The following is a 26,109-nucleotide window of genomic DNA, read 5'->3' on the forward strand; positions in this document are numbered from 1 at the left end:
TAGTGAGTAATCCATAGGAGATCTACTAGAATACTTTTTTAAAAAAAGTATTGTTTTGTTTTTTAATAATGCCAGCATGAATAGAAAACTGTAAGGTGATAGTCTAACAAGGAACAATTCAACTGAAGCAGTTTATCATTCTTCTCACATGCATGTGTTTCAGAATATACAACTAACGATTGCCATGAAACCAAATCTGCTTCCTTGATGTCCTGTAGGGAAGGAAATCTGCCATCATTACCTGGTCTGGCCAACAAATAACTCAACTGCCTTCTGGGAAATTAAAGATAAACAATACACGCTTGCCCATTGATTGACACTGGCATCCCATGAACAAATAAAATAAAGAATAAGCGGAATTTGGGTTCGTGGCATGAAAACCAGAAGGAGTTTTATTTTTTCCTTCATGACATTAAGCATTATTCAGTTGGTTTGGAGAAAGGGAAATTTGGTTGAACAAACTGAATCCATCTGATGTGCTTTTCTTTGAAAATAATGACAGGGAAACAAAATGTTTTCCATTGCAGACATGTGGTCTTCCATTCTAATTGCCTGACACATAGCTGTGAGCTTTTGAAAAATATTAATAGATGTCTCTCTTGCTTCACCCATACTCAACAAAATCTCATCTTTAAATATTTGCATGACAAAAGATGACTGCTTTCAGCAGCAGCTCATTTATCTCTACTGATCTTGTCAATGACTACAAACCCTCAGTGATGACATTCTCATATATGCTGAATTATATTTCCTGCATGCCTATCTATATCTTGGAAAATGAAACCTCACCTTGAACAAAGGCAAGTGCCAGTTCAATGAAATGTGTTCAGTGGTGAATAGCTATCACCTCATTCACAGAAAGTTAAACTCATTGTAAACACAAATCCCAACAAACGTGCAGAGTTGGCTAAGATTCATTTTCTGCTGAAATTGTTCATCCCTGATCTCTCGATATAATCTGACCACCTATATGACCTGACAAGTGAGGCCACTTTGTGAGACAAAAGCAGACAAGGCAGTTTTACAGTTTACCTTCGTAGCCTTGCTGACCCTATCTCTCTCCTCGGCTTTTCCCTTTCCCAGCCTCTGCTGCTTAGAATCAAAATCCCCAACATGACAACAGCTACAATTCAAGAACCACAGGCCAACTCCTGCTGATGCCGTAATTATGATCTCTCAATAGTGTCTGGATTCCTTATCCCCTTCTCTTATACTACCAGAGATACTAGGAGAGTGATACCCCATCCAGTGCCCAAGGATGTAAAGACAATGCTCTCCTCAAACTGAATACACCCGATGCTACCTGTGTGCTTACATCTGTGCCCCTCACAGCCATGTTCCTTTTTATGGATCCACCTAATATCATTGTGCAGCTATGACTGGCTCCTCACTGTGCACGTGCTTCTATGACCTGGTCTCTGACCCAGCATGGCTAAATCTCAAACTGCTCTTTACAGGTTGGCAATGAGCTTACTAATTGGATGAATTAGCCTCATTGGAAATGGAGAGAGTTTTCAAGGCTTGCTTTCTTCTCAGCTGAGCAAAACAGTTCACAGCAGGAAGAGACATTCCACTGGCAATGCTACTTTTAGCTTCTACTGTCCTCCATTCACTCACCCATCAGGGCTGTTGTGGAATCAGAAAGATGGGAAAGGAGACAGACACAGAAATACAAATAGAAAAGTTCACAGACCTGATATACTAATACAGAAGCATAGATATTTTTGAGTGAGGAAGACTTTAAAAACTATTAGTTGGAGAGAAGGTGGAGAAGGAAGCCACATTCTGATGGATGGAGATAAATAAAATTCATCATGATGAGGAAGGGGAAAGAATGAGAATGAGAAATCCTGTTAGAAACTGTGGGGAAAACAATTCCTTTGGGAGTGGAAACAGTGAAGGAAACATATTTTGTAGGAAAGAGTAAGTGAGACAAAAGAAGTAAGATAGAAGGTAAATGATGAGGGAAAGAAAGATATTGAAAGAGATAAGCAAAGAAAAGTGTAAAAGGTGGGCTGCACTGTTGACTATAGTTTGCGATAGGAAAGTGATGGACATTTGCTTAGAGTTTAGAGGGTTCATGTTACAGAAAGGGTTAACTTCTGATGAAGTAAATGGAATGAAATGACAATTCACTAATATAGTATTCAAAGAAATCAAATTATGTATTGGAAAAATTTACGTAAAAATATTAGTCAGTTCCTTTAAGAGGTTCACCTTCATATTTTATGGCAAGAAGAGGCATGAATAGCAATAATTGCTTTATTGATAGATAAATACTACAAGTATCCTGTCCTATCATTCTAGTTTGTATTTAACATTTTTTAATCTCAGCAAAACAAATTTTAAAATAATTTCAAGTAGTACGGTGATAATGTTCTGAGACAGAACAGAAATTGACAGAAATCTACTAGACAGAATTTGCATCATGATGTAAAAAGTAAATGTAACTCACCATTTCCCTAGCATGGCCACCTTTGACATCCATATATGATATCTTGTAATGTTGAACATTTGCACTTGAATGACTCCAGCTGATTTGGAGGCTGGTCGGTGTCTTGGTTTCTATGAGAAGGTTTGATGGTGGATCTCTGGAAACTAAAACAACAAGCAACACAGAGCAACAAATTAAATTCAATTGGAAAATTGAGGGCAAACTATGCATTATTCTAAAATATCTTATATTCATTTTTCTCCCAAATTTCATGGAGCTGATTTCACAGATGAAACTGAGCAAGATAGACAAAAGAACAAAGCCCAGCAACAACTTCTACAACATTCCATTCTTATGTAAAATTCACATTTATAATTTTTACAATGTCCAAGATATGGTTTATGATGAAGTCAACATTCCACTGAAGGTAATGATCATAAAACATGCACACTTTCAGCAATGATTAGGAGATCAGCTCTCTTGGTTACTAGCTTGTACTCATTCCGTTATCTGAAGACAATAATACAGAAACTGCAAAACTATTTAGGAACAGAAAAAAAGTCTATAGTCTATTGTTTTCTGCATTATTTTCAATCCACTCTAAAGTGACATGTTCAAATCAATTTCTTTGTAGAAAATCAAATCAATACAAATCATTAGCACCATCATCATCAGTCCTTAGGGCTAGAGCACTTTTTGTAGCACATTCAAAGACTAAACAAAAGCAACTTTATATTAGCTCAGCAAATTCTAAAATCTGAACTTCACTTCTTTAGAACATATTTCAGAAATTCGTAGGTTCAGCACGAGGTATTAGCAAATTTAAACCTATGCCTTCTATCACCTCTAAAATCCATAAGGGGTGTGAGGCAACACCAATGTGTTAGCAAAACTATAAAATTCAGAAATCTGATGACAGATTTGAGGATTCTAATTTTTCTTTAAAAAGGGCTGTGCTTGGACCTGTTAGAATATTTTTAAACTACAATCAGTTCACACTATAACGCACGTTTCTTCAATGCCAATTGGTGTTTATGCAATTGAAGAATTTAGATCATTATTTGTAGAATGCAAACTTTCCTTACCTGCATTTGCTATAATGTGATTCCAGCCCCATTAGTTTAAATGATAAAGCTATTGTGCGATTTTCATGAGATCACATGAGAACAGAATTGTCACGTTGTATCAGAACCGACTTTATTTGGGCTGAAATTTTCCAGAGGTTTCAGATTCCCAGTGTAGAGATGAATTGCAGATCATAAGTCCACAGTAGCCATTGTAGATGCAGGCATAATGTGCCCAAGGTTAGCCAAATAAGAAGCCGTGTCTAGAGGCCCACTCCACTTGGGGATAGTGGTCAGTTTCCAGTATCGAGAGTTCCAATCTGGATCTCCACTGGGTTACAGCCATTGGCTATCTTTACATGGTGGCAACACATAATGGAAGCACCTTGTGGAGCAGGGAGGTGGGTGTCATTGAAGCAGAGCAAATAATCAATGCCCATGAAGTGGGGAGATCTGTTGCTTCGCAATAAAGCCCCTTTATAAATTATCACTGACAAATAAATTCAAACATCAAATGCATTGCAATCAGACCTCTCACTACACAACCACTCTGATCCATCCTTGGATTTGTGACACATTATGGGTCCTGTACACCTTTGGGAAAATCTCTTTTGGCCCCAAAGATTGACGATCTGGCTCTGTACCATCTTTATTGGAACACAATAGTTAGCCTTTTGAGAGAATGCTTGGAGATGAGTAAACATTGGGGAACCAGTCTGACACATGATTCCAAATATGCTCATGCCTCCAACTCCAAAGCTGCCTCTATTAGCCTGGAAAAATTCAGCTCAAAGAGCCAGGTGTAATTTGTATAGTGCCTTTCACTACCTCAGGCTATCAAAAGCTTTTCGTAGCCAAATATTTTTGTATTAATATCATGTTGGACAAGTGAAGCTAATTATTAGTGAAATGATTGCATAAAATGTTGCCCTGCATTATGGTTTAAATTATCGAAACAACAACAGATTCTTCTGTAAAGTAATGAGATCCCATGGTAATGATTTTGTGCTGACAGCAACATTTATTTCAATCCAAGCAAATATATGAATGTTTGTGTTAGGCTGTGAACACAATCTCTTTAAAGGTAACCACCTACATGTGTTATAGCGGAGAACAATGGCATTGCTTTTTGCTGTGTCATTGTACAGTGCAGACAGCGATACTTGATATTCGACGTTCTTCTCTAGACCTTGTAACACTGTTGTGTCCATATTTCCTTTGACATCAAGCTGTAAGCAAAGTAACAAGGCAGATAATGAAAGCAGGTTTACCAGCTACATACTGTAAAAAGAAAAGACAGATGAACATTTTCAGTGGGGACATTTCTCAGGAGTCTTAATTTCAAATGCTGACAGTTCTGTTCTACATTTCTAATATTTTCATTTTTTTTTAACTTTGCACTCCTAGCATCTGCTAATTTTTCACTTTTTTCACCGAAGACCCACAAGTTATTGTTGCTTATTAATAAACTTTTAATAACAAATTAGTAAAGTCACTGCTTAGTAAAAGATACAAACAAATTAATATTGATTAGTGACAAAACAATAAAAATTTAGCTAAATTATGCAGAACAGTCCAAGATGATGACAACTGTTTTATGTAAAATGTAACTGATATAGTGTCAATAAATGCATCTACTATGCTTAATGCATATTGCCTAACAGATTAACTTTACAAGTGCTGAATGATTTATTTTCAATACCCTTAAAGGGATATTTTCATTTGCTTCTTTGAGCCAGCTCTCAGCGTTGGATGAAATAAAAGAAACTTCCAAAGCAAATTAAGTTGCAGAAAGAAAAGGAAAAAAACTGAAAAGGTGGAAGGTAGGAGAATATATACATTTTGGGGGGGGAAAAAAAACAAAGAAAACAGAAAAATGATTAAATGCCAAGAAAGTATCATTCTTGTAGGAACTTGGACAATTTATTTCATATTGTGGTTCATACACTTTTTTTTGAGTTTGGCATTTTCACCCTCACCTTAATATGATGCAGGTTATTTAACTGGGTAAACATTGTTTTCCATGCATGATGTTAAAGTCTGAAGGGGCTGTGGTGTCCTGGCCAACCACATCTGTGTAAAGTGTTATCAGCTGGACAAGTTTGAGCCCTGAGTAACAGTAAACCAGCAACTACGGAATAGACAGTTTAACTGATTCAGAGAAAGAGAACATTTAGAAATGAAAGTCTGGAGCAAAATTAACAGGATTTATTGGGGAAAGTCAGCATGGATTTCTTCAAAGCTAATCATGTTTAACCAAACTGATTTCATTTATTAACGCAGAAACTTGATGAGGTAATGCATTGATGTGGAGTGAGAGACTTCCAAAAGGCAATTCATTGTCATGCACCAGGTTTTCCAGCGATGACAAAACTGGTGGAATAGAAGGTAAGAAGAATACTAAGTTAGTTGATAGACTGCCGGAAGGCATACAGTGGGGTACTATAATCAGGCAGTACTATAATCATGCTGTATCTTGTTATAAATTAAAAACTAAGTCTTGAGTGATATAAATCAAAAAGTTGTAGATGGTTCAAAACTTGGAAGTATTGTGAGCCAAGTGGATATACATATGTAGAGATGGAATGGGCAGGCATGTGGCTGATGAATTTTAATGCGTACAAGTGTGAAGTGATACATTTTTGTACTTATAAAATGGAGAGATGCTAAGTAAAATAAACAATACTAAAGTGGGTGAAGCAACAGAGGGACCTGTGAGCAAACATGTACAAATCACTGAAGAGAACATTGCTAAAAGAGCAGACACAGTGATGGAATTTATAAATCAAGGCGCATTGTATGTTTGGCTAGCTCAGTCAGTATAGCAAGTGACTCTTAATCTTAGGGCCATGAGACCAATCCCTGAGCTGGGCACCAATCTTAAGAGGTTCTTTTGGCACGGTGGTTGTGTCCTTACCTATGGGTCAGAAGGTCTATGTTCAAATTCCACCTGCCCATCCTGTCTGAACAGATTGATCACAAGTATATCTTTTTGAGAGTACCAAAGCAAGGAAGTTATGATGAAACAAACACTGGTTTGGCTTCAAGTAGAGTACTGTGCTCCACTCTTGTCACCACACTTTACGAAGAATATATAAAACTTTAGAGAGGTTGTAGACATTTTTTATGAAGTTAGATGAGGGACTTCAGGTATGTGGATACACTGGGGAAGCTGACATTGTTCTCCTTACAGGAGTTAAAGTTCAGAAGAGATTTGATAAAAGTATTCAAAATTATTAAGTCTAGACAGAATAGAAAGGAAAAACCGAGACAGAAAGGCCTAGGTTCAGAGGTCACAGCTTTAAGGTGATTGGAAGAAGCAGGAATGGTGACATGAGGAATTTTTCTTTCAGATAGTGAGTGGTTAGGATCTTAAATGCACAGCCTCAGAGTATGGTGGACATTTTTGAAAGGAAATTGGATAAGGACCTAAAGAGAAAAATACGTCAGTCAACAAGGAAATGGAGAATAAGAAAATTATTATTGCAAAGAATCACATGAACTTAACAGGCTCAATAGCTTTCTTCTTTAGCATAACCTTTCTATTAGATTAGATTACTTACAGTGTGGAAACAGGCCCTTCGGCCCAACAAGTCCACACCGCCCCGCCGAAGCGTAACCCACCCATACCCCTACATCTACCCCTTACCTAACACTACGGGCAATTTAGCATGGCCAATTCACCTGACCTGCACTTCTTTGGACTGTGGGAGGAAACCGGAGTACCCGGAGGAAACCCACGCAGACACGGGGAGAACGTGCAAACTCCACACAGTCAGTCGCCTGAGGCGGGAATTGAACCCGGGTCTCTGGCGCTGTGAGGCAGCAGTGCTAACCACTGTGCCACCTTCTATGATGCTATAAAAGTAGAAACTTCTTAAAACAAATAAATATTGACTTTCTGCCTTTTGTTACGAACTGTTAGAAAGGCAAGTTGCTGATTTGTAGAACATTCACCCAACCCAAAAGCAGATACTCTCATCTTGGGAGGAACTTCAAACAAATGTGTTAATTCTTTACACTTATTACTCCACAGAGTCATTTCACAGCCACAAACTTTTGCGAGATATTTTGTCATCTACAGAGGCTTCAGGATATCCAAAATTGTCTTCGTAGAATTCAGTTGCAACCTAGTTGCTACTCATTATGTGCAATACTAAGAATGTCACTATTGGTTTGATCTTTGAGTCAATCACTTGTATCTCTAAAGTTGCTCTTCAATTCAATGACCAACAAAAATGAGACCTTATAACCTATATTATTTAAATGCATTCACAGTTGCACAATGTTAACATATATAATTTTTCATAATTACAGACTATATTGACAAAGTATTTGACTGAATATATCACACAGACCTCTTTTAATTTTCCTCCGCTAAGGGGAATCCATTTTATTTTGTACAGAACAACATCGCTGGCAGCGTGTTTCCACATAATCGTTAAATTGGTGCCTAAAAACTCAGTAACTTTCAGATCTGATGGAGGTGGAACCTTGACTGAGATCAAAAACACTTTGAATATTATTTCTATTCAAATAGAACATGTTCTTTTTAAATCAAACAAACAAAATTATAAGCAATGAATGTCCAATATGAAAACACATACTTGTTTCTCCAGTAATGGTAACAGGCAAAGAGGTCCCAGTGTCATAAATAGAAAGTACAGTGATTACATATTTTGTCAATGAAGTTAGGTTTTTCAGTAGTACGTTTTCAACATCCCCAGCAACTTCAACCTGGAATAAAAAGAAGTCAAAATTGAATACCCAACCACAAAGATTGCACATTAAAGCTAACTGCATTTATCCAGTGAATGACTGAGCAAAATGGATTATGAAGATTCTAGCTTCAACCTCTCATCTGCACTCAGTCAGGAAGAAGGGGAGAATAAGAATCATCCTACCAGGGACTTTGCCCCTGATGACTATCCTACAAACCCTTGACAGAAGTGTGTACAAGTGGACATCATGTTCAGGTTTTCCTCAACAAAAATCGCTTATTATCAGGTTCATATGTGAATGAAGAGAGAGTTTGGACAATTTACTGTCTGTGGATCTAATCAGCAATACAATATTTAACATCTATTTTTGGGATGGGTAGAAGACAGAATGTTGGCTAGAAAAGATGAGTTCTCTGAAAACCTCCACACTCGTGTCTAATTCCTCCTGATGCTATTTTAATCCTCCTCTATTTATGCCACTGGGGATAGCATTATGCAAAAAAGTCAATATTGCATGATTGTGTAAATCCAGAAAAGATGCTAAACTAAAACGATCAGAACTTCATCATGACAGTCAGAGTTACCAACATTTGCAGCAGGTTTAAAAAATGCTAATGCCAAGTTGAAATCTCTATAATCAATAAGAACCTTGAGGAATCATCATACAGAGTGATTAAAGTAGGTTTAATATTAGAAATGATTGGAATCAAAGAATGCAAGCTTAGATTTGTCATTTATCATAATGCTTATGTTGGTTGGAACATCTGGGCTTCTGCTTATCAGTTTATTTTATATTCATTCACAGAATGAGGGTATTGTTGGCCAGCATTTATTACCCATCCTTAAGTGCCCAGGTGGCAGTTAAGAATAACCCACATTGCTGAAGTCACATGAAGGCTAACCAAGGTAAGGATGGCAGCTTTCTTCCCTAAAGGACATTAGTAAACCAAATGGTTTTTTTCCATCAATTGAAAATGGATTCACAGTCATCAGTAGACTCTGAATTCCAGATTTTTATTGAATTCAAATTCGACCATCTGCCATGGCAGAATTCGAAATGAGGTTCTCAGAAGATTGACTATGTCCCTGGATTAACAGTCCAGCGATAATATCACTAAGTTGTCATGTCCCATTGTTCCCACTCAATTGTTGTCAATCCACAACAGACATGCCCCATAGCTCTCTCAACAACCCATGTGTCAGTATATGATTCAAAAACTGATCAAATATCACCTGCTCCTACAGCTGGTTATTTCACATTTTGAACTGGCAGGTACTCAGTTCAGAAAATTAATAAAGCCAAGGTGGGGGGAAGAGAATGGTGTAAAGCTATTGTAATGAATTAGTAATCCAGAGACCCAGGTAATGCCTTGGGCAACCAAGGTTCAAATCCCACTGTGGCAGATGGTGGAATCAGAGTTCAAAGAATCTGGAATTAAAATTTTCATGATGACCATGAAACCACTATTAATTGTCATAAAATCCCATCTGGCTCACTGATATGCTTTAGGGTAGGAAATCTGCCATCCTTACTTGGTCTGGCCCACATGTGACACCAGACCCATATCAGTGTGGTTAATTCTTAAGAGCCCTCTGAAATGACCACTCTTGTTCATCAAATTGCTCAAGAGATCAAAAACGTTCTAACCACCTAGCATCAAACTTGGCAAACCCAGCCTTGTCAATCATGTAAAGTCTTACCAATTAATAACCAATCGCTAACACTAAAATTGGGAGAATATCTCAGATTCGTCAAGCAATTGTCACAGTTATATTCCCATAATCATACCCAACAGAAAATGTCCCAGAACCACCATCATCATCCCTGGTACAGACCTAGCTGAGTTGGCAACATGGCGGTACACAATTAGGAGGGAGTAACCATAGGTTGGCCTCACCACTGACTCTGGATCTAATGAATTCTCATGGCATCATATTGAAAATGGGCAAGGAAATCTCCAGCTGATTAGCACATACTGCACCTACCTCAGCTCATAAATCAATGCTGTTTTTTGTGGAACAACTTGGAGGAAACAGTGGAAAGGGAGCAGAATGTACGCTAGATGGGGGTCTTCAAATCCCATTGCCAAGAGTGGTTCAGCAGCAGTACAACTGAGCAAGTTGGTTGAGTTACAAAGGACGTAGCTGCTAGGCTGTGTCTGCAGTAGGTGAATGAGGGAAAAACATAGTTGATTTCTGCCTCACCAAACTGCCTGCACATATACATCTGTGAATGACCGCATTGATAAGAATGACTACTGCACAGTCCTTGTGGTAACAGAACGTCCAGCAACACATGGTGACGGTGATGGATGGCAGTGAGCAAGAGAGCTAAACAATTCTCCGCAGCCTCTACCAACAGGAGGCAATGGCAAAGGATAACAGTTGGAGCAAGTAAATAAAAAGGGTGTCTTTGGTAGTGAGAGGGCTGATACAAAGTGGGAGTACACAGACAAAGGAATTCTGCAGTCCAATGCTAGCCCATATGATCATAACATGTAGTAAGTGTGATAAGAACGTTTTGATCTCTTGAGCAATTTGATGAACAAGAGTGGTCATTTCAGAGGGCTCTTAAGAATTAACCACACTGATATGGGTCTGGTGTCACATGTGGGCCAGACCAAGTAAGGATGGCAGATTTCCTACCCTAAAGCATATCAGTGAGCCAGATGGGATTTTATGACAATTAATAGTGGTTTCATGGTTTCCTTGTTTATTCTAATTTTCCTCTTTGTTTGTACTGATGTGATACCAATGGCATTCAGAATACTTGCATCTTGATCTTTGGGCCTTCTGCTTGTTTAAATCTCATGTCACATTTTGAAAATGAAATCTGGTCTTCACATTGAGACTATTGTGTTGTATGGCACTTCCACCAAGTTAAATTGTGTGGATTTTGAACAAATTTGGCAAATCAGAACGGAGCATCCAGGAGCTGCTGTGAACCATTAGCAGCAACAACCTGCAACCTCATAGCCTGACATATCCCCACTTTATTATTATGATCAAGCCAGCAGATCTCCCTAGTTCGATGTAGAGTGTGTGTGAAGACATGACAGGAGCAGCATCAGCAATACCCAAAATGAGAGAGCAAACCTGTGTAGCCACAACACTGAACTACTTACATGCCAAGTGATAAATAGAGCTAAGTAATTCTTTAACCAATGGATCAGACCCAAGCTCTGCAGTCCCACCAGTTGCAAATGGTAGAGGTCAATTAAACTACTTTCTGGGGAGAAGCCTCTGCAAATGTTCCATCCCTCAAAAATGGGGGAGCCAAGCACATCAGTGCAAAGATAACAGGGAAGTATTCTCAACAATCTTCAGTCAGAAATGCAAAGTCAATGATCTATCTTGGCCTCTTCCAGAGGTCCCATGCATCACAAATGCCAGTTTTCAGCCAATTCAATTCACTTTGCGTGATATTAAGGAATGGCTTAAAGCAATTGATACTACAAAGGCTACAAATCCTGACAACATTTTGGCAACAATACTGAAGACCTGTGCTCGAGAATGTGTTGAGCCCCTAAATAAGTTATTCCAATATGGCTACATCACAAGTACCTCCCCAACGATGTAGGAAATTGCTCAGTTATGTCCTAAACACAAAGGGTAGAACAAATCCACCTTGGCTAATTACCTCTCCATCAGTTCATAATAGCAAAGTAATTGAAGGGGTCATCAACAGTGCTACCAAACAGCACTTGTTCAGCAACAAATTGCCTAAGGATACTTTGGTTCCATTTGGCCATTTAGCTCCTGACCAATGTTCCCTCCAAGCTGTTCACAAGCATGGCACCCCAAGGTTCCATATGTGGCATTCAGCATTGGCATGGTAATCACAACATTGACTGCAAGTTCCAGAGGTCAATGCCATGCATGGAACTGGGAGACCCATTAAGAAAATTAGAAGGAATTCTGCTACTGACCTCATTACAACCTTAGTTCAAACATGGACTAAAGAGCTGAATTCCAGAGATGATACGAAAGTGATTGCCTTTGACATCAAGGCTGCAGCTGATTGAGTGTAGAACCAGGGAGCCTGAGCAAAACTAAAGTCAATAGGAATTAGTGGGAAAACTCTCTAACAGTTGCAATCACAACCAGCATAAAGAAAAATGGTTATGGTTGTTGGAGGTCAGTTCTTTCAGCCCTAGGACATCTTTGCAGGAGTTCCTCAGGGTAGCATCGTAGGCTCAACCATCTTCAGCTACTTCATCATCTTTCCTCTATCCTAAGGTAAGAAGTGTTGATGGTCACTGATGATTGTACAATGTTCAGCATCTTTCACAACTTCTCAGAGGCTGAAGCTGACCAAGTCAAAATACAACAGGACTTGGATGATATCCAGGCTTGGACTGAGAAATGACAAATATAATATTCAATGGTATTACCATCACTGAGACATTAAAAATACCCTGGACATTGCCACTGACCAGAAACTAAACTGGACCAGCTATATAAGTACTGTGGCTAGAGGAGCAGGTCAGAGGCTATGAATCTATAATGAGTAACTCATCTCTAATCTCCACAGCCTGTCCACTATCTACAAGGCACAAGTCAGGCGTGTGATAGAATATTTTGCATTTTGCTGGAGGACTCCAATTCCAACAAATGCAAGGGGCACAACACAATCCAATTCAAAATAGCTTGCTTGGTTTGCACTACAAACATCCCTCCATCCTTCTTAGTAGCAGCATTGAGTACCATCTACAAGGGGCACAGCAGAAATTCTCCAAGATTCCTTAGGCAATTCCTTCCAAACCAAAGACCTCTACCACCTAAACAACAAAAGCAGCAGATACACAGGAACATCCTCAGCGGAAAGTTCCAAGTCACTCATCATCATGAAATGTACCTTGCAACATTTTAGCATTCATTCACTGTGGCCAAGGCAAACTCCTGGAATACTCTCCTCAATAGTATTGTGGATATGCTTGTACAAAATGGAGTGCAGTGGTTCAAAAAGAAGCTCACCACCACCTTTCAAGAGACAAAAAAAAACTGCAGATGCTGGAATCCAAGGTAGACAAGCAGGAGGCTGGAAGAACAGCAAATCAGGCAGCATCAGGGGGTGGAGAAGTCAACGTTTCGGGTCCTGAAGAAGGGTTCCACCTGAACTTTTGACTTCCCCACTTCCTGATGCTGCCTGGCTTGCTGTGTTCTTCCAGCCTTCTGCTTGTCTACCACCTTTCAAGAAGCAATTAAGGTTGAGAAATAAACACTGGCTGAGTCAAGGATGTCCACATCAACTGAATGAGTAACAAGAACTATTAATATCGGATAAGAATTCCAAGGCTTCCCACCTGCAATTTAAAGCATTCCAATATCTGATCAGTTGTGTTGCATCCCAAATATTCATTATTTGTGTGATTAACACATAACCCAGATCTTAGTAATTTCTAGATCCATGACATTTGTATACATCATGCTGCACTAACCACATATGATTGAGTAGGCCTAACATGAATTTTACCTGTTTGGGATCATTCCCATTGGCTGCCACATAAGTGATACGATGACCCCTCACTTTCCTTGAAGCTGTCTCCCAGTTTACTTTAACACTACTGTGACGAAGTTCAGTGAGGCGCACATTTGCTGGGGCTTGAAGTGAAACTACAAATAAAAAAAACATTTCAAAAGCCAACAAAAACAGAACAGATGGTCTTCTGCAGCCTTAACAGTTTCCAAGCGGTTTTAGATATTTTCTAATCAACCAATTCAGAGATGTTATGACACACCTCATGGAGCAGATGGGACTTGAACCCAAGCAGTCTTACGCTTGGCTTGTCGCTGGTTACACAGGATGTGACCTTTGGTGTTCTCTGCTCCCTTGAGCTTGAGTGCATCACTGAACTCTCCATCCCCTATTACACCTTACACTGACTGGGTCATATTCACCAGAATCTTATCCCGAATCTCCTTCACTTCTGTCTTTCCCTTTAATGTTCTTTAAAATTCACTGCTTTGATCAAAGTTTTGGATAAGCCTCCCAGTCTGCCCTTATTTAGCTCAGTATCCAACTTCTTTATATCTCTGTAAACCATTGCAGGATATTGTCTATCCTAATGATACTATCTAAATGCTAGTAGGATTTTTAAAAACTAGCAAACCATCCAAAGCACTGCTTATAACAACAGCATTGTTACACAATAAAATGAATAATTGGGCTTCTGTGACATTGCTCATAGTAAGTTGGATGTTTTATAAGAAGAGTGTTATGCGAAGGAACACATTTATGTGTTAGCAATGAAGTTAGCCCTGATAATTACGTGTACTAAAAAGAAACCTAAGGATCTGGCTATGCTAGGATGGAATCTTACAGAATAGAAGCACTTTCGGTGGGCGGGGGGGTGGGGAGGAGAGGCGGTACCAAAATCCAGAGATGCTGGGACAGGAGCCCTAGAATATAAAAACCACTGCTAATGAAGCTTTTGAAGAACACTGGGACACATTATGGAATAAAGGAGAGGGATCCTGTGACCTGGAGGAAATGACGCCAGAAAACAAACAAAACAGGGAGACTAAACAAGGTGAAGGTCAGCCTACATAAACTGATACCTTAATTTTTATTGCATCACGGGACTGTGAGAATTTATTTTCCAGCATAAAATTTCTAACTACCACAGAATATAAACTAAGTTGGAATGTGCTCAGAGACCATCAAACAGTGGCAAGACAGCTAACCTTAACAGGTAGAATTCAAGTCCCATGCAAGTTATATCAAGAATTTCATTTACAAAATGATTCAGTTCCTAGCAAAGTTTAATGATTTCTTATATAATTATTTAAGGTGAGTATATCACATTATAAAATTAACTGCAGTTTGCAGCAAAAGCCATTCACTCCAATAGCTCTGTAAACCTCTTCCCACTCAATCCCAAAGCCTTTTAGATTCTTACTCTTTGCTCCCTTTCTGTAGTCTCACATAATTGCTCAAAAGGTAGCATGATTGGCAAAAGATATTAGTACAAAAGTTTTAGGTTTTTTAACATATAGGCATTTTTCATATGTGACAGATGTGACAAACAAGAGGTAAGACTCTGAATTATGTAAATGCTATGATTTTCATCACTATTAAAAACGTTTCTATATCCATTTTCCAATACTGTTGGGAAAGGAAGCTAAATATAATTAATCAAAACCATAACAAACTATAAAGAGATAATAGACAAGAGTACAACCTCCATAAAAAGAAATAACTTTTGAAAATAAATGTGAACTTTCAGTTTGTAGCTTATAAAAGATTACCCCCCACCCCACCAATATATTACATTTTAGAACTTTCCAGTGTGAAAAGACTAAAAGTCCTATTGATTATATGTTATAGAGTCATAGAGATGTATAGCATGGAAACAGACCCTTCGGTCCAACCCGTCCATGCCGACCAGATATCCCAACCCAATCTAGTCCCACCTCCCAGCACCTGGCCCACATCCCTCCAAACCCTTCCTATTCATATACCCATCCAAATGCCTCTTTAATGTTGCAATTGTACCAGCCTCCACCACTTCCTCTGGTAGCTCATTCCATACCTGTACCACCCTCTGTGTGAAAACGTTGTCCCTTAGGTCTCTTTTATATTTTTCTCCTCTCACCCTAAACCTATGCCATCTAGTTCTGGACTCCCCGACCCCTTATCTTCATAGACAGCTTGTACTTTAAAATTGTAGAATATTTCCTGCTTAATTTCAGCATGACTGGTAAACTCACTTGATAGAGATACATTACAGTGTCTTTTAAAATGACTTTTTGTCATTTACATAAATGATTTGGATGCGAGCATAAGAGGTATAGTTAGTAAGTTTGCAGATGACACCAAAATTAGAGGTGTAGTGGACAGCGAAGAGAGTTACCTCAGATTAAAACAGGATCTTGACCAGATGGGCCAATGGGCTGAGAAGTGGCAGATGGAGTTTAATTCAGACAAATGCAAGGTGCTGCATTTTAGGAAAGCAAATCTTAGTAGGACGAACACCATTTAATGGTACGGTCCTAGGGAGTGCTGCTGAACAAAGATGTTGGAGTGCAGGTTCATTGCTCCTTGAAAGTGGAGTCACAGGTAGATAGGATAATGAAGAAGGCATTTGGCATGCTTTCCTTTATTGGTCAGAGTACTAAGTACAGGAGTTGGGAGGTCATGTTGCGGCTGTACCGGACATTGGTTAGGCCACTGTTGGAATATTGCATGCAACTCTGGTCTCCTTCCTATCGGAAAGATGTTGTGAAACTTGAAAGGGTTCAGAAAAGATTTACAAGGATGTTGCCAGGGTTAGAGGATTTGAGCTATAGGGAGAGGCTGAACAGGCTGGGGCTGTTTTCACTGGAGTGTTGGAGGCTGACGGGTGACCTTATAGAGGTTTACAAAATTATGAGAGGCATGGCTAGGATAAATAGACAAAGTCTTTTCCCTGGGGTGGGGGAGTCCAGAACTAGAGGGCATAGGTTTAGGCTGAGAGGGGAAAGATATAAAAGAGGCCTAAGGGGCAACTTTTTCACACAGAGGGTGGTACATGAATGGAATGAGCTGCCAGAGGAAGTAGTGGAGACTGGTATAATTGCAACAGTTAAGAGGCATATGGATGGGTATATGAATAGGAAGGGTTTGGAGGGATATGGGCCGGGTGCTGGGAGGTGGGACTAGATTGGGTTGGGATACCTGGTCAGCATGGATGGGTTGGACTGAAGGGTCTATTTCCATGCTGTACATCTCTATGACTCTAAGTAGATATTCAATTCTCCTGAAATCATTTCAAAATGATTGTTAGCTCCGAAGGTTTTATTTCTGTTCTTTTCACCAGAATTCTCCTTTAATGGAGGTTTTACTGTAAACTGTCCCTCTGTTGCACATCAGGTGAATCTTTCAGCTTCACTTTAACTCCTGGTAAACTTGGGTCTTTTCGATCTGCGCATGAGATTCCTATCACATTCCAGCATAGCAATTTGTAGAGACTTTCAAGCCCACACTGCTCCCTCTACTGGATGCTGGAAGACTAACTTGTCTGTTATAAGTTACACAAAACCAGGTTATAGTCCAACAATTTTGTTTGGAAGTACTATCTTTCGAGGCAACCACCTGAAGAGGCAGCGCCTCAAAAGCTAGTGCTTCCAAATAAACCTGTTGGACTATAACCTGGTGTTGTGTGATTTTAACTTTGTCCACGCCACTCCAACACCTGCCCCTCCAAATCTTGTCTATTATATTCAGTGGTATGTTAGCAATGACTGTAATATGATATCACAATGTCTTCTTCTCTACTTTCCTGTCTCAAGTTCATTACCAAACTAGTATGAATTACAAGGCCCACATACGCAGGTAGAAATGCTGATAATCAACTCTAATTTATCTTGGAATTTAGTGGACTGTGTAAAACACGTCTTATTAGAACCTGGCATTCTCAACACTTCTCTGAGATTGTGGAAGCTCACTGTCTATCCACTGTCAGCACACAGGTTGCTGCTAATCTCTCCATCTTGCACTTTCTTTAACAATTAAACAATCTTCAATCTCGAACAACTGAACTTGTCAAACCAACAATCAAACTACCTAGATCCCAATTGTTATAAATTGAAAAATTGGATTATTGTCAAACATTGTGTGTTCCAAGAGACAAATAAAATCATTTATGCATGCAGAACATTTATACACTGACCTGTACCACCAAACAAATGAATGATACTCTCCCCACATGATAAGTGCATCTTTTGACTACATGAACTGCAAAAGATTTTCTCAAAGCTAATATCTAAGAATGAGGGACATTTTGTGGTGATCCAGCAGTGTTACTATTTCACTTCGCCCAGACCCATTCCTGGGACTGTCAGAATATTGGAATGGGATATTCTACCCATTGAACTGCATCCAGGAAAACATCAAGGTATAAGAGAAAATGTAGCAAAACAGCAGGGATAGTACAAAATGTTGTGCAAACCACTGACACAATCTACAAGCTGTACCAAAAACAAGCATGATTCAACTCACATGTTGCTTGCTGTGCAGTTACTGGTTCACTTGTTTCCTCTCCATATAAAGCATAAGCTGTTACAACGTACTCTGCACTTGCAGAGAGACCTTCTATTTCAATATCTGTGTCCTGAGCATCAACTCTCACCTGTCAATACAGAACAGGATAATGGATTTTCACATAACAGGAGTAACTTATTATTAAAGAGTAGACAATCTTTCTCTAGTCTCTGGCAGATTATTATTTTAAACATTGAAAGCAATTCATGATATTTCTGTCATGCTTTAGAAGCTACAGTCAACTCAATATTGTAGTCCGTAAATATAACAAACTTATATAAATCCATGGCTTTTCAAACTATGCATTTTCACCGATTATTCCAGCCTAACGCACAAAATTATGGGCTGGAAAGGCATTGGATGTAGGGTGGAGACAGGCTTTCCATCCCTGAGCAGAGGCCCAAGGCTAGATGTTTAAAGGACCCCCCCCCCCCCCTCAGTGTTCTGCGATCTGTCAGAAAGGAAGCAGAAATTCATAACCTAGCCTCCCAGTGCTATGTTTAAGAATTTGCAGATATAAGCTCCTCGTTTCTCACTGAACTGGATCACTCTTTCCAAAAGACTCCTTTACATCAAAATTTATCAGTAAGCTCCTCTCTCATTTCACAATACAACATCTAAAAAACCCATTCCTTAGTTTGTTCCTTAATGTCTTGTTCTGGAAAACCACCTTACATACATTGCAAGAATTTGTCTCCAAAACAACAGTGCTAATAAGTTTTATCTATATATAGACTGAGATTTCCTGTCCTTATTGTATAACCCTTGCTACATACATCTAATTTCCTGATTTTCATCATCACTGCTGTGTGGAGGCCTATGAGGAACTTCCTCTGGCATTCCAGAGGGGGAGGGAAATAGTAATATGTAGAAATAAATACACTGGTCACAGGAAAGAGAAGGTGGCGCAGTATGGGTGGAATCTTGTCGAGGTCTGAGCAACATGGGCTATCACAAGATTTGTAGCAAAATCAGACAACAAGTTCAGAGAGGCCTATCTCAAGATCAGAAGAATCTCGCTTTATCATTTATGCTTTTGATGGGCTGCAAGATAAATTTTTCACTCAGCAGTGGTGTGTTGCCAGTTATGATGGATCACTGCTTGTTAAATGCCTTAATGCCATAATGCACCTCATTTTGTATTCAGCATTTGTCTTAAACTGTTTTTGTACTGAACTGAACTGAACTGTGGATCTGTACACTTAGATCTTTCTGTATATCGATGCTATTAAGAGTTCTGCCAATTACTGTATATTTCTTACCTTCATTCGATCTTCCAAAATCCGTCACCTCACACTTGCCTGGATAAAATTCAATCTGTCATTTCACCGTCCAAGTCTCCAGCCTAGCTATGTCCTGCTGTACCTCTGGCAATCCTCCTCACTATCCTCAGCTCCATCAGTAAGTTTACTAATCAGACTACCCACATTCTCCTCCAAATCATTTATATGTAATACAAACAATAGGGTCCCAATATTGATCCCTGTGGAACACCAATGATCACAAAACTTTAGTCAGAAAATCACCACTATTCTCTGCCTTCTATGACCAAGCCAGCTCTGTATCCACATTACCAGCTCACCATGGATCTTATGTGACTTCACCTTCAAGATTAGATTGCCATGAGGAACACTGTCAAAGGCCTTGTTGAAGTCCATGAAGATGACGTTCACTACCCTGCCCTCATCAATCATGTAAGGAAGGATGTGTTGGTCTTGGAAGGGGTCCAGAGGAGGTTCACAAGAATGTGCAAATAAAGGGATTATGATATGAACAGCCGTTGAGGACTCTGGGTCTCTATTCGATGGTATTTATAAGTAAGGGGGGGAATCTCATTGAAACTTACAGAATTCTGAAAGGCCTGGACTAAGTGCACACGAACAAGATATTTCCATTAGTAAGAGTGTTTAGGGCCTCAAAGTCAGGGGATGATTCTTTAGATGAGGAGGTATTTCTTCAGCCAGAGGGTGGTGAATCTGTGGACTGCATTCCTGCAGAAGGCTATGGAGGCCAAGTCATTGAATGTATTTAAGACAGAGATAGATAGTTTCTTGTTTAGTAAGGGGGAAAAAGCATTCTGGGGAGGAAGAAAAATGTCAAGAATATGGGGTTGAGAAAGATATCAACTTTGATTGAATGGCAGAGTACACCCGATGGGCTGAATGTCCTAATTTCTCATATATCTTAAGGTTTTATGCCTTCTCTACTTCCCTATAGTAGTTACAGGACTCTCTAGAACACTGGCCCAGTCTTGTTCAGGTAATGTCCATTTCAACATACGAGTCCCCATCTTCCCAGCTACTGATGCTTAGTGCTTCTTGAACTCAAACCCACTTCTCACACAACTTTAAGCCATGGATTTATCTCCCCAATCTTCTTTACCCTACAGAAATTTACACATATCTCAAATAATAATCTGGAGATTTCAGGTTTTGATTTTGAATTTGGTGTGTGGTTCCTCTTGCTGCCTATGTAGAACCTTTCTTTCCCAGTTTTTCCGAGGTCAGTGGTACTTACATGGACCTCAATAACTGGATCCTCCTCTCCCACTAAAAGGTCACTGTAACCAAACAGCACTGTATTTACAGATATTTATAATCAATCTGTTCAGACATGTCAGGACTCACCTGTGGAGCAGGTGGGGCTTGAACCAGGCCTTCTGATCTGGAGATAGGGACAGGAACACTGTGTCACAAAAGCCCTATCTCTGTACTTATAAATATTTTCTAATCAACCTGCTCTGGGATATTGTTACACACAACCAGAACAGGTGGCACTTAAACCTGGGCTTCCGAGCTCTTTGGTAGGGACACCACCACTACACTACAAGAGCCCAGAAATTGAACTCTGTGAAAAACTCTGCTCGCAAAGAGGAACAAGGTTAAGCTAGTTAAGTTATTAACTAGCGACAATTTCTCTCAGGGAGCATGTACAGATCTGTTTAAGACTACAAGAAGAATAACTTACTTTTCTTACACAGAGACTTGTCTCTTTTGAACAGTTTTTTAAAAATTAGTTGTTAAATGTAAATAAACATTAAAATTTAGAGTTGAAGTGTTGACAGCATGACTAAATTAAATAGCAGAACAAGTGTCGGGGATTTTGCACACTAAACCTGTTCCTATCTTTCCTTCCATTTTAATATGATATTCCAGTGTGGTACTGATGGATATTTATACAAGGAAGAATACAAAGTCTTCTTTATCTCATGGTGAATGTTCCTTTGTCAACCAGTATCACTAACATAGACTGATTGGGATCAATCTTATTTCTTCAGTGAAATACCTTCAGATACTTTCCGACATTAAAGGCATAATATAAGTCCACACTTTGATATTATTAAGATTGAAGCAAAGTAATAGGAGCTCTTTCCAAATCTACCGCCACCGTGGACAGGTGAATCATCAACAAGTAAATGTGTAAAAACAGGGCACAATAATTTAGCTTCAAATTCTGCTATCTATCAAAATGGGAAGGCCTCCTCCCCACTCTGTCAGCAAGCTGAGCTCAAAACTCCACCCTCCAGGAAACTAGTCTAAATATATATTCATCAGTCTGAGTTATTTCAGTTTCAAAACTTCAAACTTAGTTCAGATCCTAATTTAAATGAGCATTTTCATTAAGATGTGAGCTTACTTTATAAAAACTTTTACAAGTAAAATATGAAATACATTCTAATAACATAAAAGCAGAACATAGTGACTCCATTGCTTTAAAGAAAATACCTCTTTTCCATCATCCATTCCATCATTAGAAACTTGCTCATACAGGATCATATACTGAGTGGCTCCTTCTTGAGGATCCCATTTAATTCTCATACTGTCATGTGTAACATCATAGATTGTAAGATTATTCAGTGATGGAAAAGATGCTAAAAATGACAAATTTTCAAAATTAAAATCAATTAGGTAATCTTCATAAATTTCAAATGACTTATCAACATTAAATATTTAAAATATCTATATGACATTTTGAATCTTTATTTACTGCAGGAGCTAATCCATCTATTTCAAATGAAATAATGCTTTTGATGAAGCATTGGTAAAAAAATGCTCAGACTTTTGTTTTTGAACAAATATCAGCAACAATAATTTCCAAGGTACAATCCTTGATAAATAAATCATACGAAGGAGACAATCCTGTATACAAAAGTTTTGAGAATTAGTCATTAAAAACCATTAGGTTCTTTTTTACTTATATAGAACATTGAACAGTACAGCACAGAACAGGCCCTTCAGCCCTCGATGTTGTGCCGATCATTTATCCTACTCTACGATCATACTCACCTACATGCCCTTCATTTTACTATCATCCACATGCCTATCCAACATAGAAAATGTCCCAAATGTGTCTGACTCTACGACCACCCTGGCAGTGCATTCCACACACACACCACTCTGTGCAAAGAACCTACCTCTGATATCTTCCCTAAACCTTCCTCCAATCACTTTAATTTTGCTCCCTCCTGATAGCAATTTCCACCCTTGGAAAAGGTCTCTGGCTATCCACTCTATCTATACCTCTCATCATCTTTTGCACCTCTATCAAGTCACTTCTCATCCTTCTTCACTCCAATGACAAAAGCCCTAGCTACTTCAACCTTTCTTCAGAAGACATGCCCTCCAGTCCAGGCAGCATCCAGATGAAGGCATTCCAGGCATTCCTGATGAAGGGCTTTTACCCGGAACATCAATCTGAATTCGTCACCCTTATTGCTGACACTTCCTGCGTTAAAATATACAGACTTCAACCCATCACCATGGCTGCAACTTTGCCCGAACAACTTTCTATCCTTCCTCACAGGTTCTCTATGCACTGTTTCTGCTGGTTCACCAGCCACCCCATCCTCTTATCTGTAGCTCTGGTTTCCATCCTCCTGCCAAACAATAGACAATAGACAATAGGTGCAGGAGTAGGCCATTCTGCCCTTCGAGCCTGCACCACCATTCATTATGATCATGGCTGACCATCCTCAATCAGCATCCTGTTCCTGCCTTATCTCCATAACCCTTGATTCCACTATCCTTGAGAGCTCTATCCAACTCTTTCTTAAACGAATCCAGAGACTGGGCCTCCACTGCCTTCTGGGGCAGAGTATTCCACACACCCACCACTCTCTGGGTGAAGAAGTTTCTACTCATCTCTGTCCTAAATGGCCTACTCCGTATTTTTAAGCTGTGTCCTCTGGTTCGGGACTCACCCATCAGCAGAAACATGTTTCCTGCCTCCAGAGTGTACAATCCTTTAATAATCTTATACATCTCAATCAGATTCCCTCTCAGTCTTCGAAACTCAAGGGTATATAAGCCCAGTCGCTCCAGTCTTTCAACATAAGATAGTCCCGCCATTCCAGTAATTGACCTTGTGAACCGACACTGCACTCCAGCCAGACTATCTTTCCTCAAATTTGGAGACCAGAACTGCACACAATATTCCAGGTGCGGTCTCACCAGGACCCTGTACAGCTGCAGAAGCACCTCTTTGCTTCTATACTCAATCCCTCTTGTTATGAAGGCCAGCATGCTATTAGCTTTCTTCACAACCTGCTGCCCTGCATGCTTGCCTTCATTGACTGGTGTACAAAAACACCCAGATCTCTTTGTACTGCCCCTTTACCTAACTTGACTCCATTTAGGTAGTAATCTGCCTTCCTGTTCTTGCCAAAGTGGATAACCATACATTTATCCACATTAAACTGCATCTGCCATACATCTGTCCACTCACCTAACTTGTCCAGGTCACCATGTAATCTCCTAACATCCTTCTCACATTTCACCCTGCCACCCAGCTTTGTATCATCAGCAAATTTGCTAATGTTACTATTAATACTATCTTTTATATCATTAACATATATTGTAAAAAGCTGCGGTCCCAGCACTGATCCCTGCGGTACCCCACTGGTCACCGCCTGCCATCCGGAAAGGGAGCCGTTTCTCACTACTCTTTGTTTCCTGTCAGCCAACCAATTTTCAATCCAAGTCAGTACTTTGCCCCCCCCATACTATGCACCCTAATTTTGCTCACTAACCTCCTATGTGGGACTTTATCAAAGGCTTTCTGAAAGTCCAGGTACACTACATCCACTGAATCTCCCTTGTCCATCTTCAGAGTTACATCCTCAAAAAATTCCAGAAGATTAGTCAAGCATGATTTCCCCTTTATAAATCCATGCTGACTCTGACCTATCCTGTTACTGATATCCAGATGTGTCGTAATTTCATCCTTTATAATTGACTCCAGCATCTTTCCCACCACTGAGGCCAGACTAACTGGTCTATAATTTCCTGCTTTCTCTCTCGCTCCTTTCTTAAAAAGTGGTACAACACTAGCCACCCTCCAATGCGCAGGAACTGATCCCGAATCTATCAAACTCAGGAAAATAATCACCAACGCATCCACAATTTTTAGATCCACCTCCTTCAGTACCCTGGGATGTAGACCATCATGCCCTGGGGACTTATCAGCCTTCAGACCTAACAGTCTCTCCAATCACCAATTCCTGGCAAATATAAATTCCCTTCAGTTCATGTCCTTCAGCCACTGTAACCTCTGGGAGATTGCTTGTGTCTTCCCCAGCGAACACAGATCTGAAGTACCAATTCAACTCTTCTGCCATTTCTTTGTTCCCTGTAATATATTCCCCTGTTTCTGTCTTCAAGGGCCCAATTTTAGTCTTAACCATTTTTTTGCCTTTCACATACCTAAAAAAGCTTTTACTATCCTCTTTTATATTTTTGGCCAGTTTACCTTCGTACGTCATTTTTTCTCTGCGTATTTCCTTCTTAGTAATCCTCGGTTGTTCTTTAAAAGCTTCCCAGTCCTCCGTTTTCCCACTCATCTTTGCTATGTTATACTTTTTCTCTTTTGACTTTATATGTTTCTTAACTTCCTTCATCAGCCATGGCAACCCCTGCCTCCTCATAGGATCTTTCTTCCTTTTTGGAATGAACTGATCCTGCATCTTCTGCATTATACCCAGAAACATCTGCCATTGTTCCTCCCCTGTCATCCCTGCTAAGGTATTGCACCATTGAACTTTGGCCAGCTCCTCCCTCATAGCTCCATAGTTCTCTTTATTCAACTGAAATATTGTCACTCCTGATTGTACCCTCTCCTTTTCAAATTGCAGATTGAAGCTTATTGTATTATGGTCACTACTTCCTAATGGCTCCTTCACTTCGAGGTCCCTGATCAATTCTGGTTCGTTGCACAATACCAGATCCAGAATTGCCTTCTCCCTGGTAGGCTCCAGCACCAGCTGTTCTAAGAATCCATCTTGGAGGCACTCCACAAAGTCTCTTTCTTGAGGTCCAATACCATCCTGATTCTCCCAGTTTACCTGCATGTTGAAAACCCCCATAACAACTGTAGTAACATCTTCTACATCCCCTAATTCTAGGTCCCCCCGCGCAAGGGACTGAATATCATCCTTTACCAACAGGACCACCCCACCCCCTCTGCCCGTTAGTCTGTCCTTACGATAGCATGTATAGCCTTGAATATTCATTTCCCAGGCCCTAGTTTAAACTAGTTTAAACCCTCTCAAAGAGCTGTAGCAAACCTCCCACGCAGGACATTGATATCCCTCCAGTTCAGATGCAACTCATTCTCTTTCCTCAAATCCTATCTTTCCCAGAAGGTAACCCAATTCCACATATCTGATGCCTTCCCCTCTACACCAGTCGTGTTCAGCTGCACTCACTCTCTGTTCCTAGCTTCACTAACCCGTGGCACCGGTAGCAATCCTGAGACTACTACTCTGCTCTTTCAGCTTCCAACCCAACTCCCTATATTCGCTTTGCAGATCCTCATCCCTTTTCCTAGCTATGTCATTGGTACCAATGTATACCACACACCTTCTGGTTG

At 39.7% G+C, this 26,109-nt stretch overlaps 1 protein-coding gene across 2 annotated transcripts in view; it reads right to left on the minus strand.

The window, feature by feature from the left end:
* Positions 1-26,109, minus strand: part of LOC140463034 (collagen alpha-1(XIV) chain-like) — a 186,691-nt gene that overhangs the window by 100,706 nt on the left and 59,876 nt on the right. For both annotated transcript variants that reach the window (XM_072556643.1, XM_072556644.1), the window contains exons 13-19: positions 21,969-22,114; positions 18,202-18,331; positions 13,696-13,835; positions 8,106-8,235; positions 7,857-7,996; positions 4,595-4,727; positions 2,456-2,598 (exon numbers count right to left, since the gene is read on the minus strand). In XM_072556643.1, the coding sequence (XP_072412744.1) occupies positions 2,456-2,598; positions 4,595-4,727; positions 7,857-7,996; positions 8,106-8,235; positions 13,696-13,835; positions 18,202-18,331; positions 21,969-22,114 (962 nt within the window). The remainder of the gene's footprint in view (positions 1-2,455; positions 2,599-4,594; positions 4,728-7,856; positions 7,997-8,105; positions 8,236-13,695; positions 13,836-18,201; positions 18,332-21,968; positions 22,115-26,109) is intronic.

This window comes from Chiloscyllium punctatum, chromosome 37 (genome assembly GCF_047496795.1).
Source record: "Chiloscyllium punctatum isolate Juve2018m chromosome 37, sChiPun1.3, whole genome shotgun sequence".
Classification (NCBI taxonomy): domain Eukaryota; kingdom Metazoa; phylum Chordata; class Chondrichthyes; order Orectolobiformes; family Hemiscylliidae; genus Chiloscyllium; species Chiloscyllium punctatum.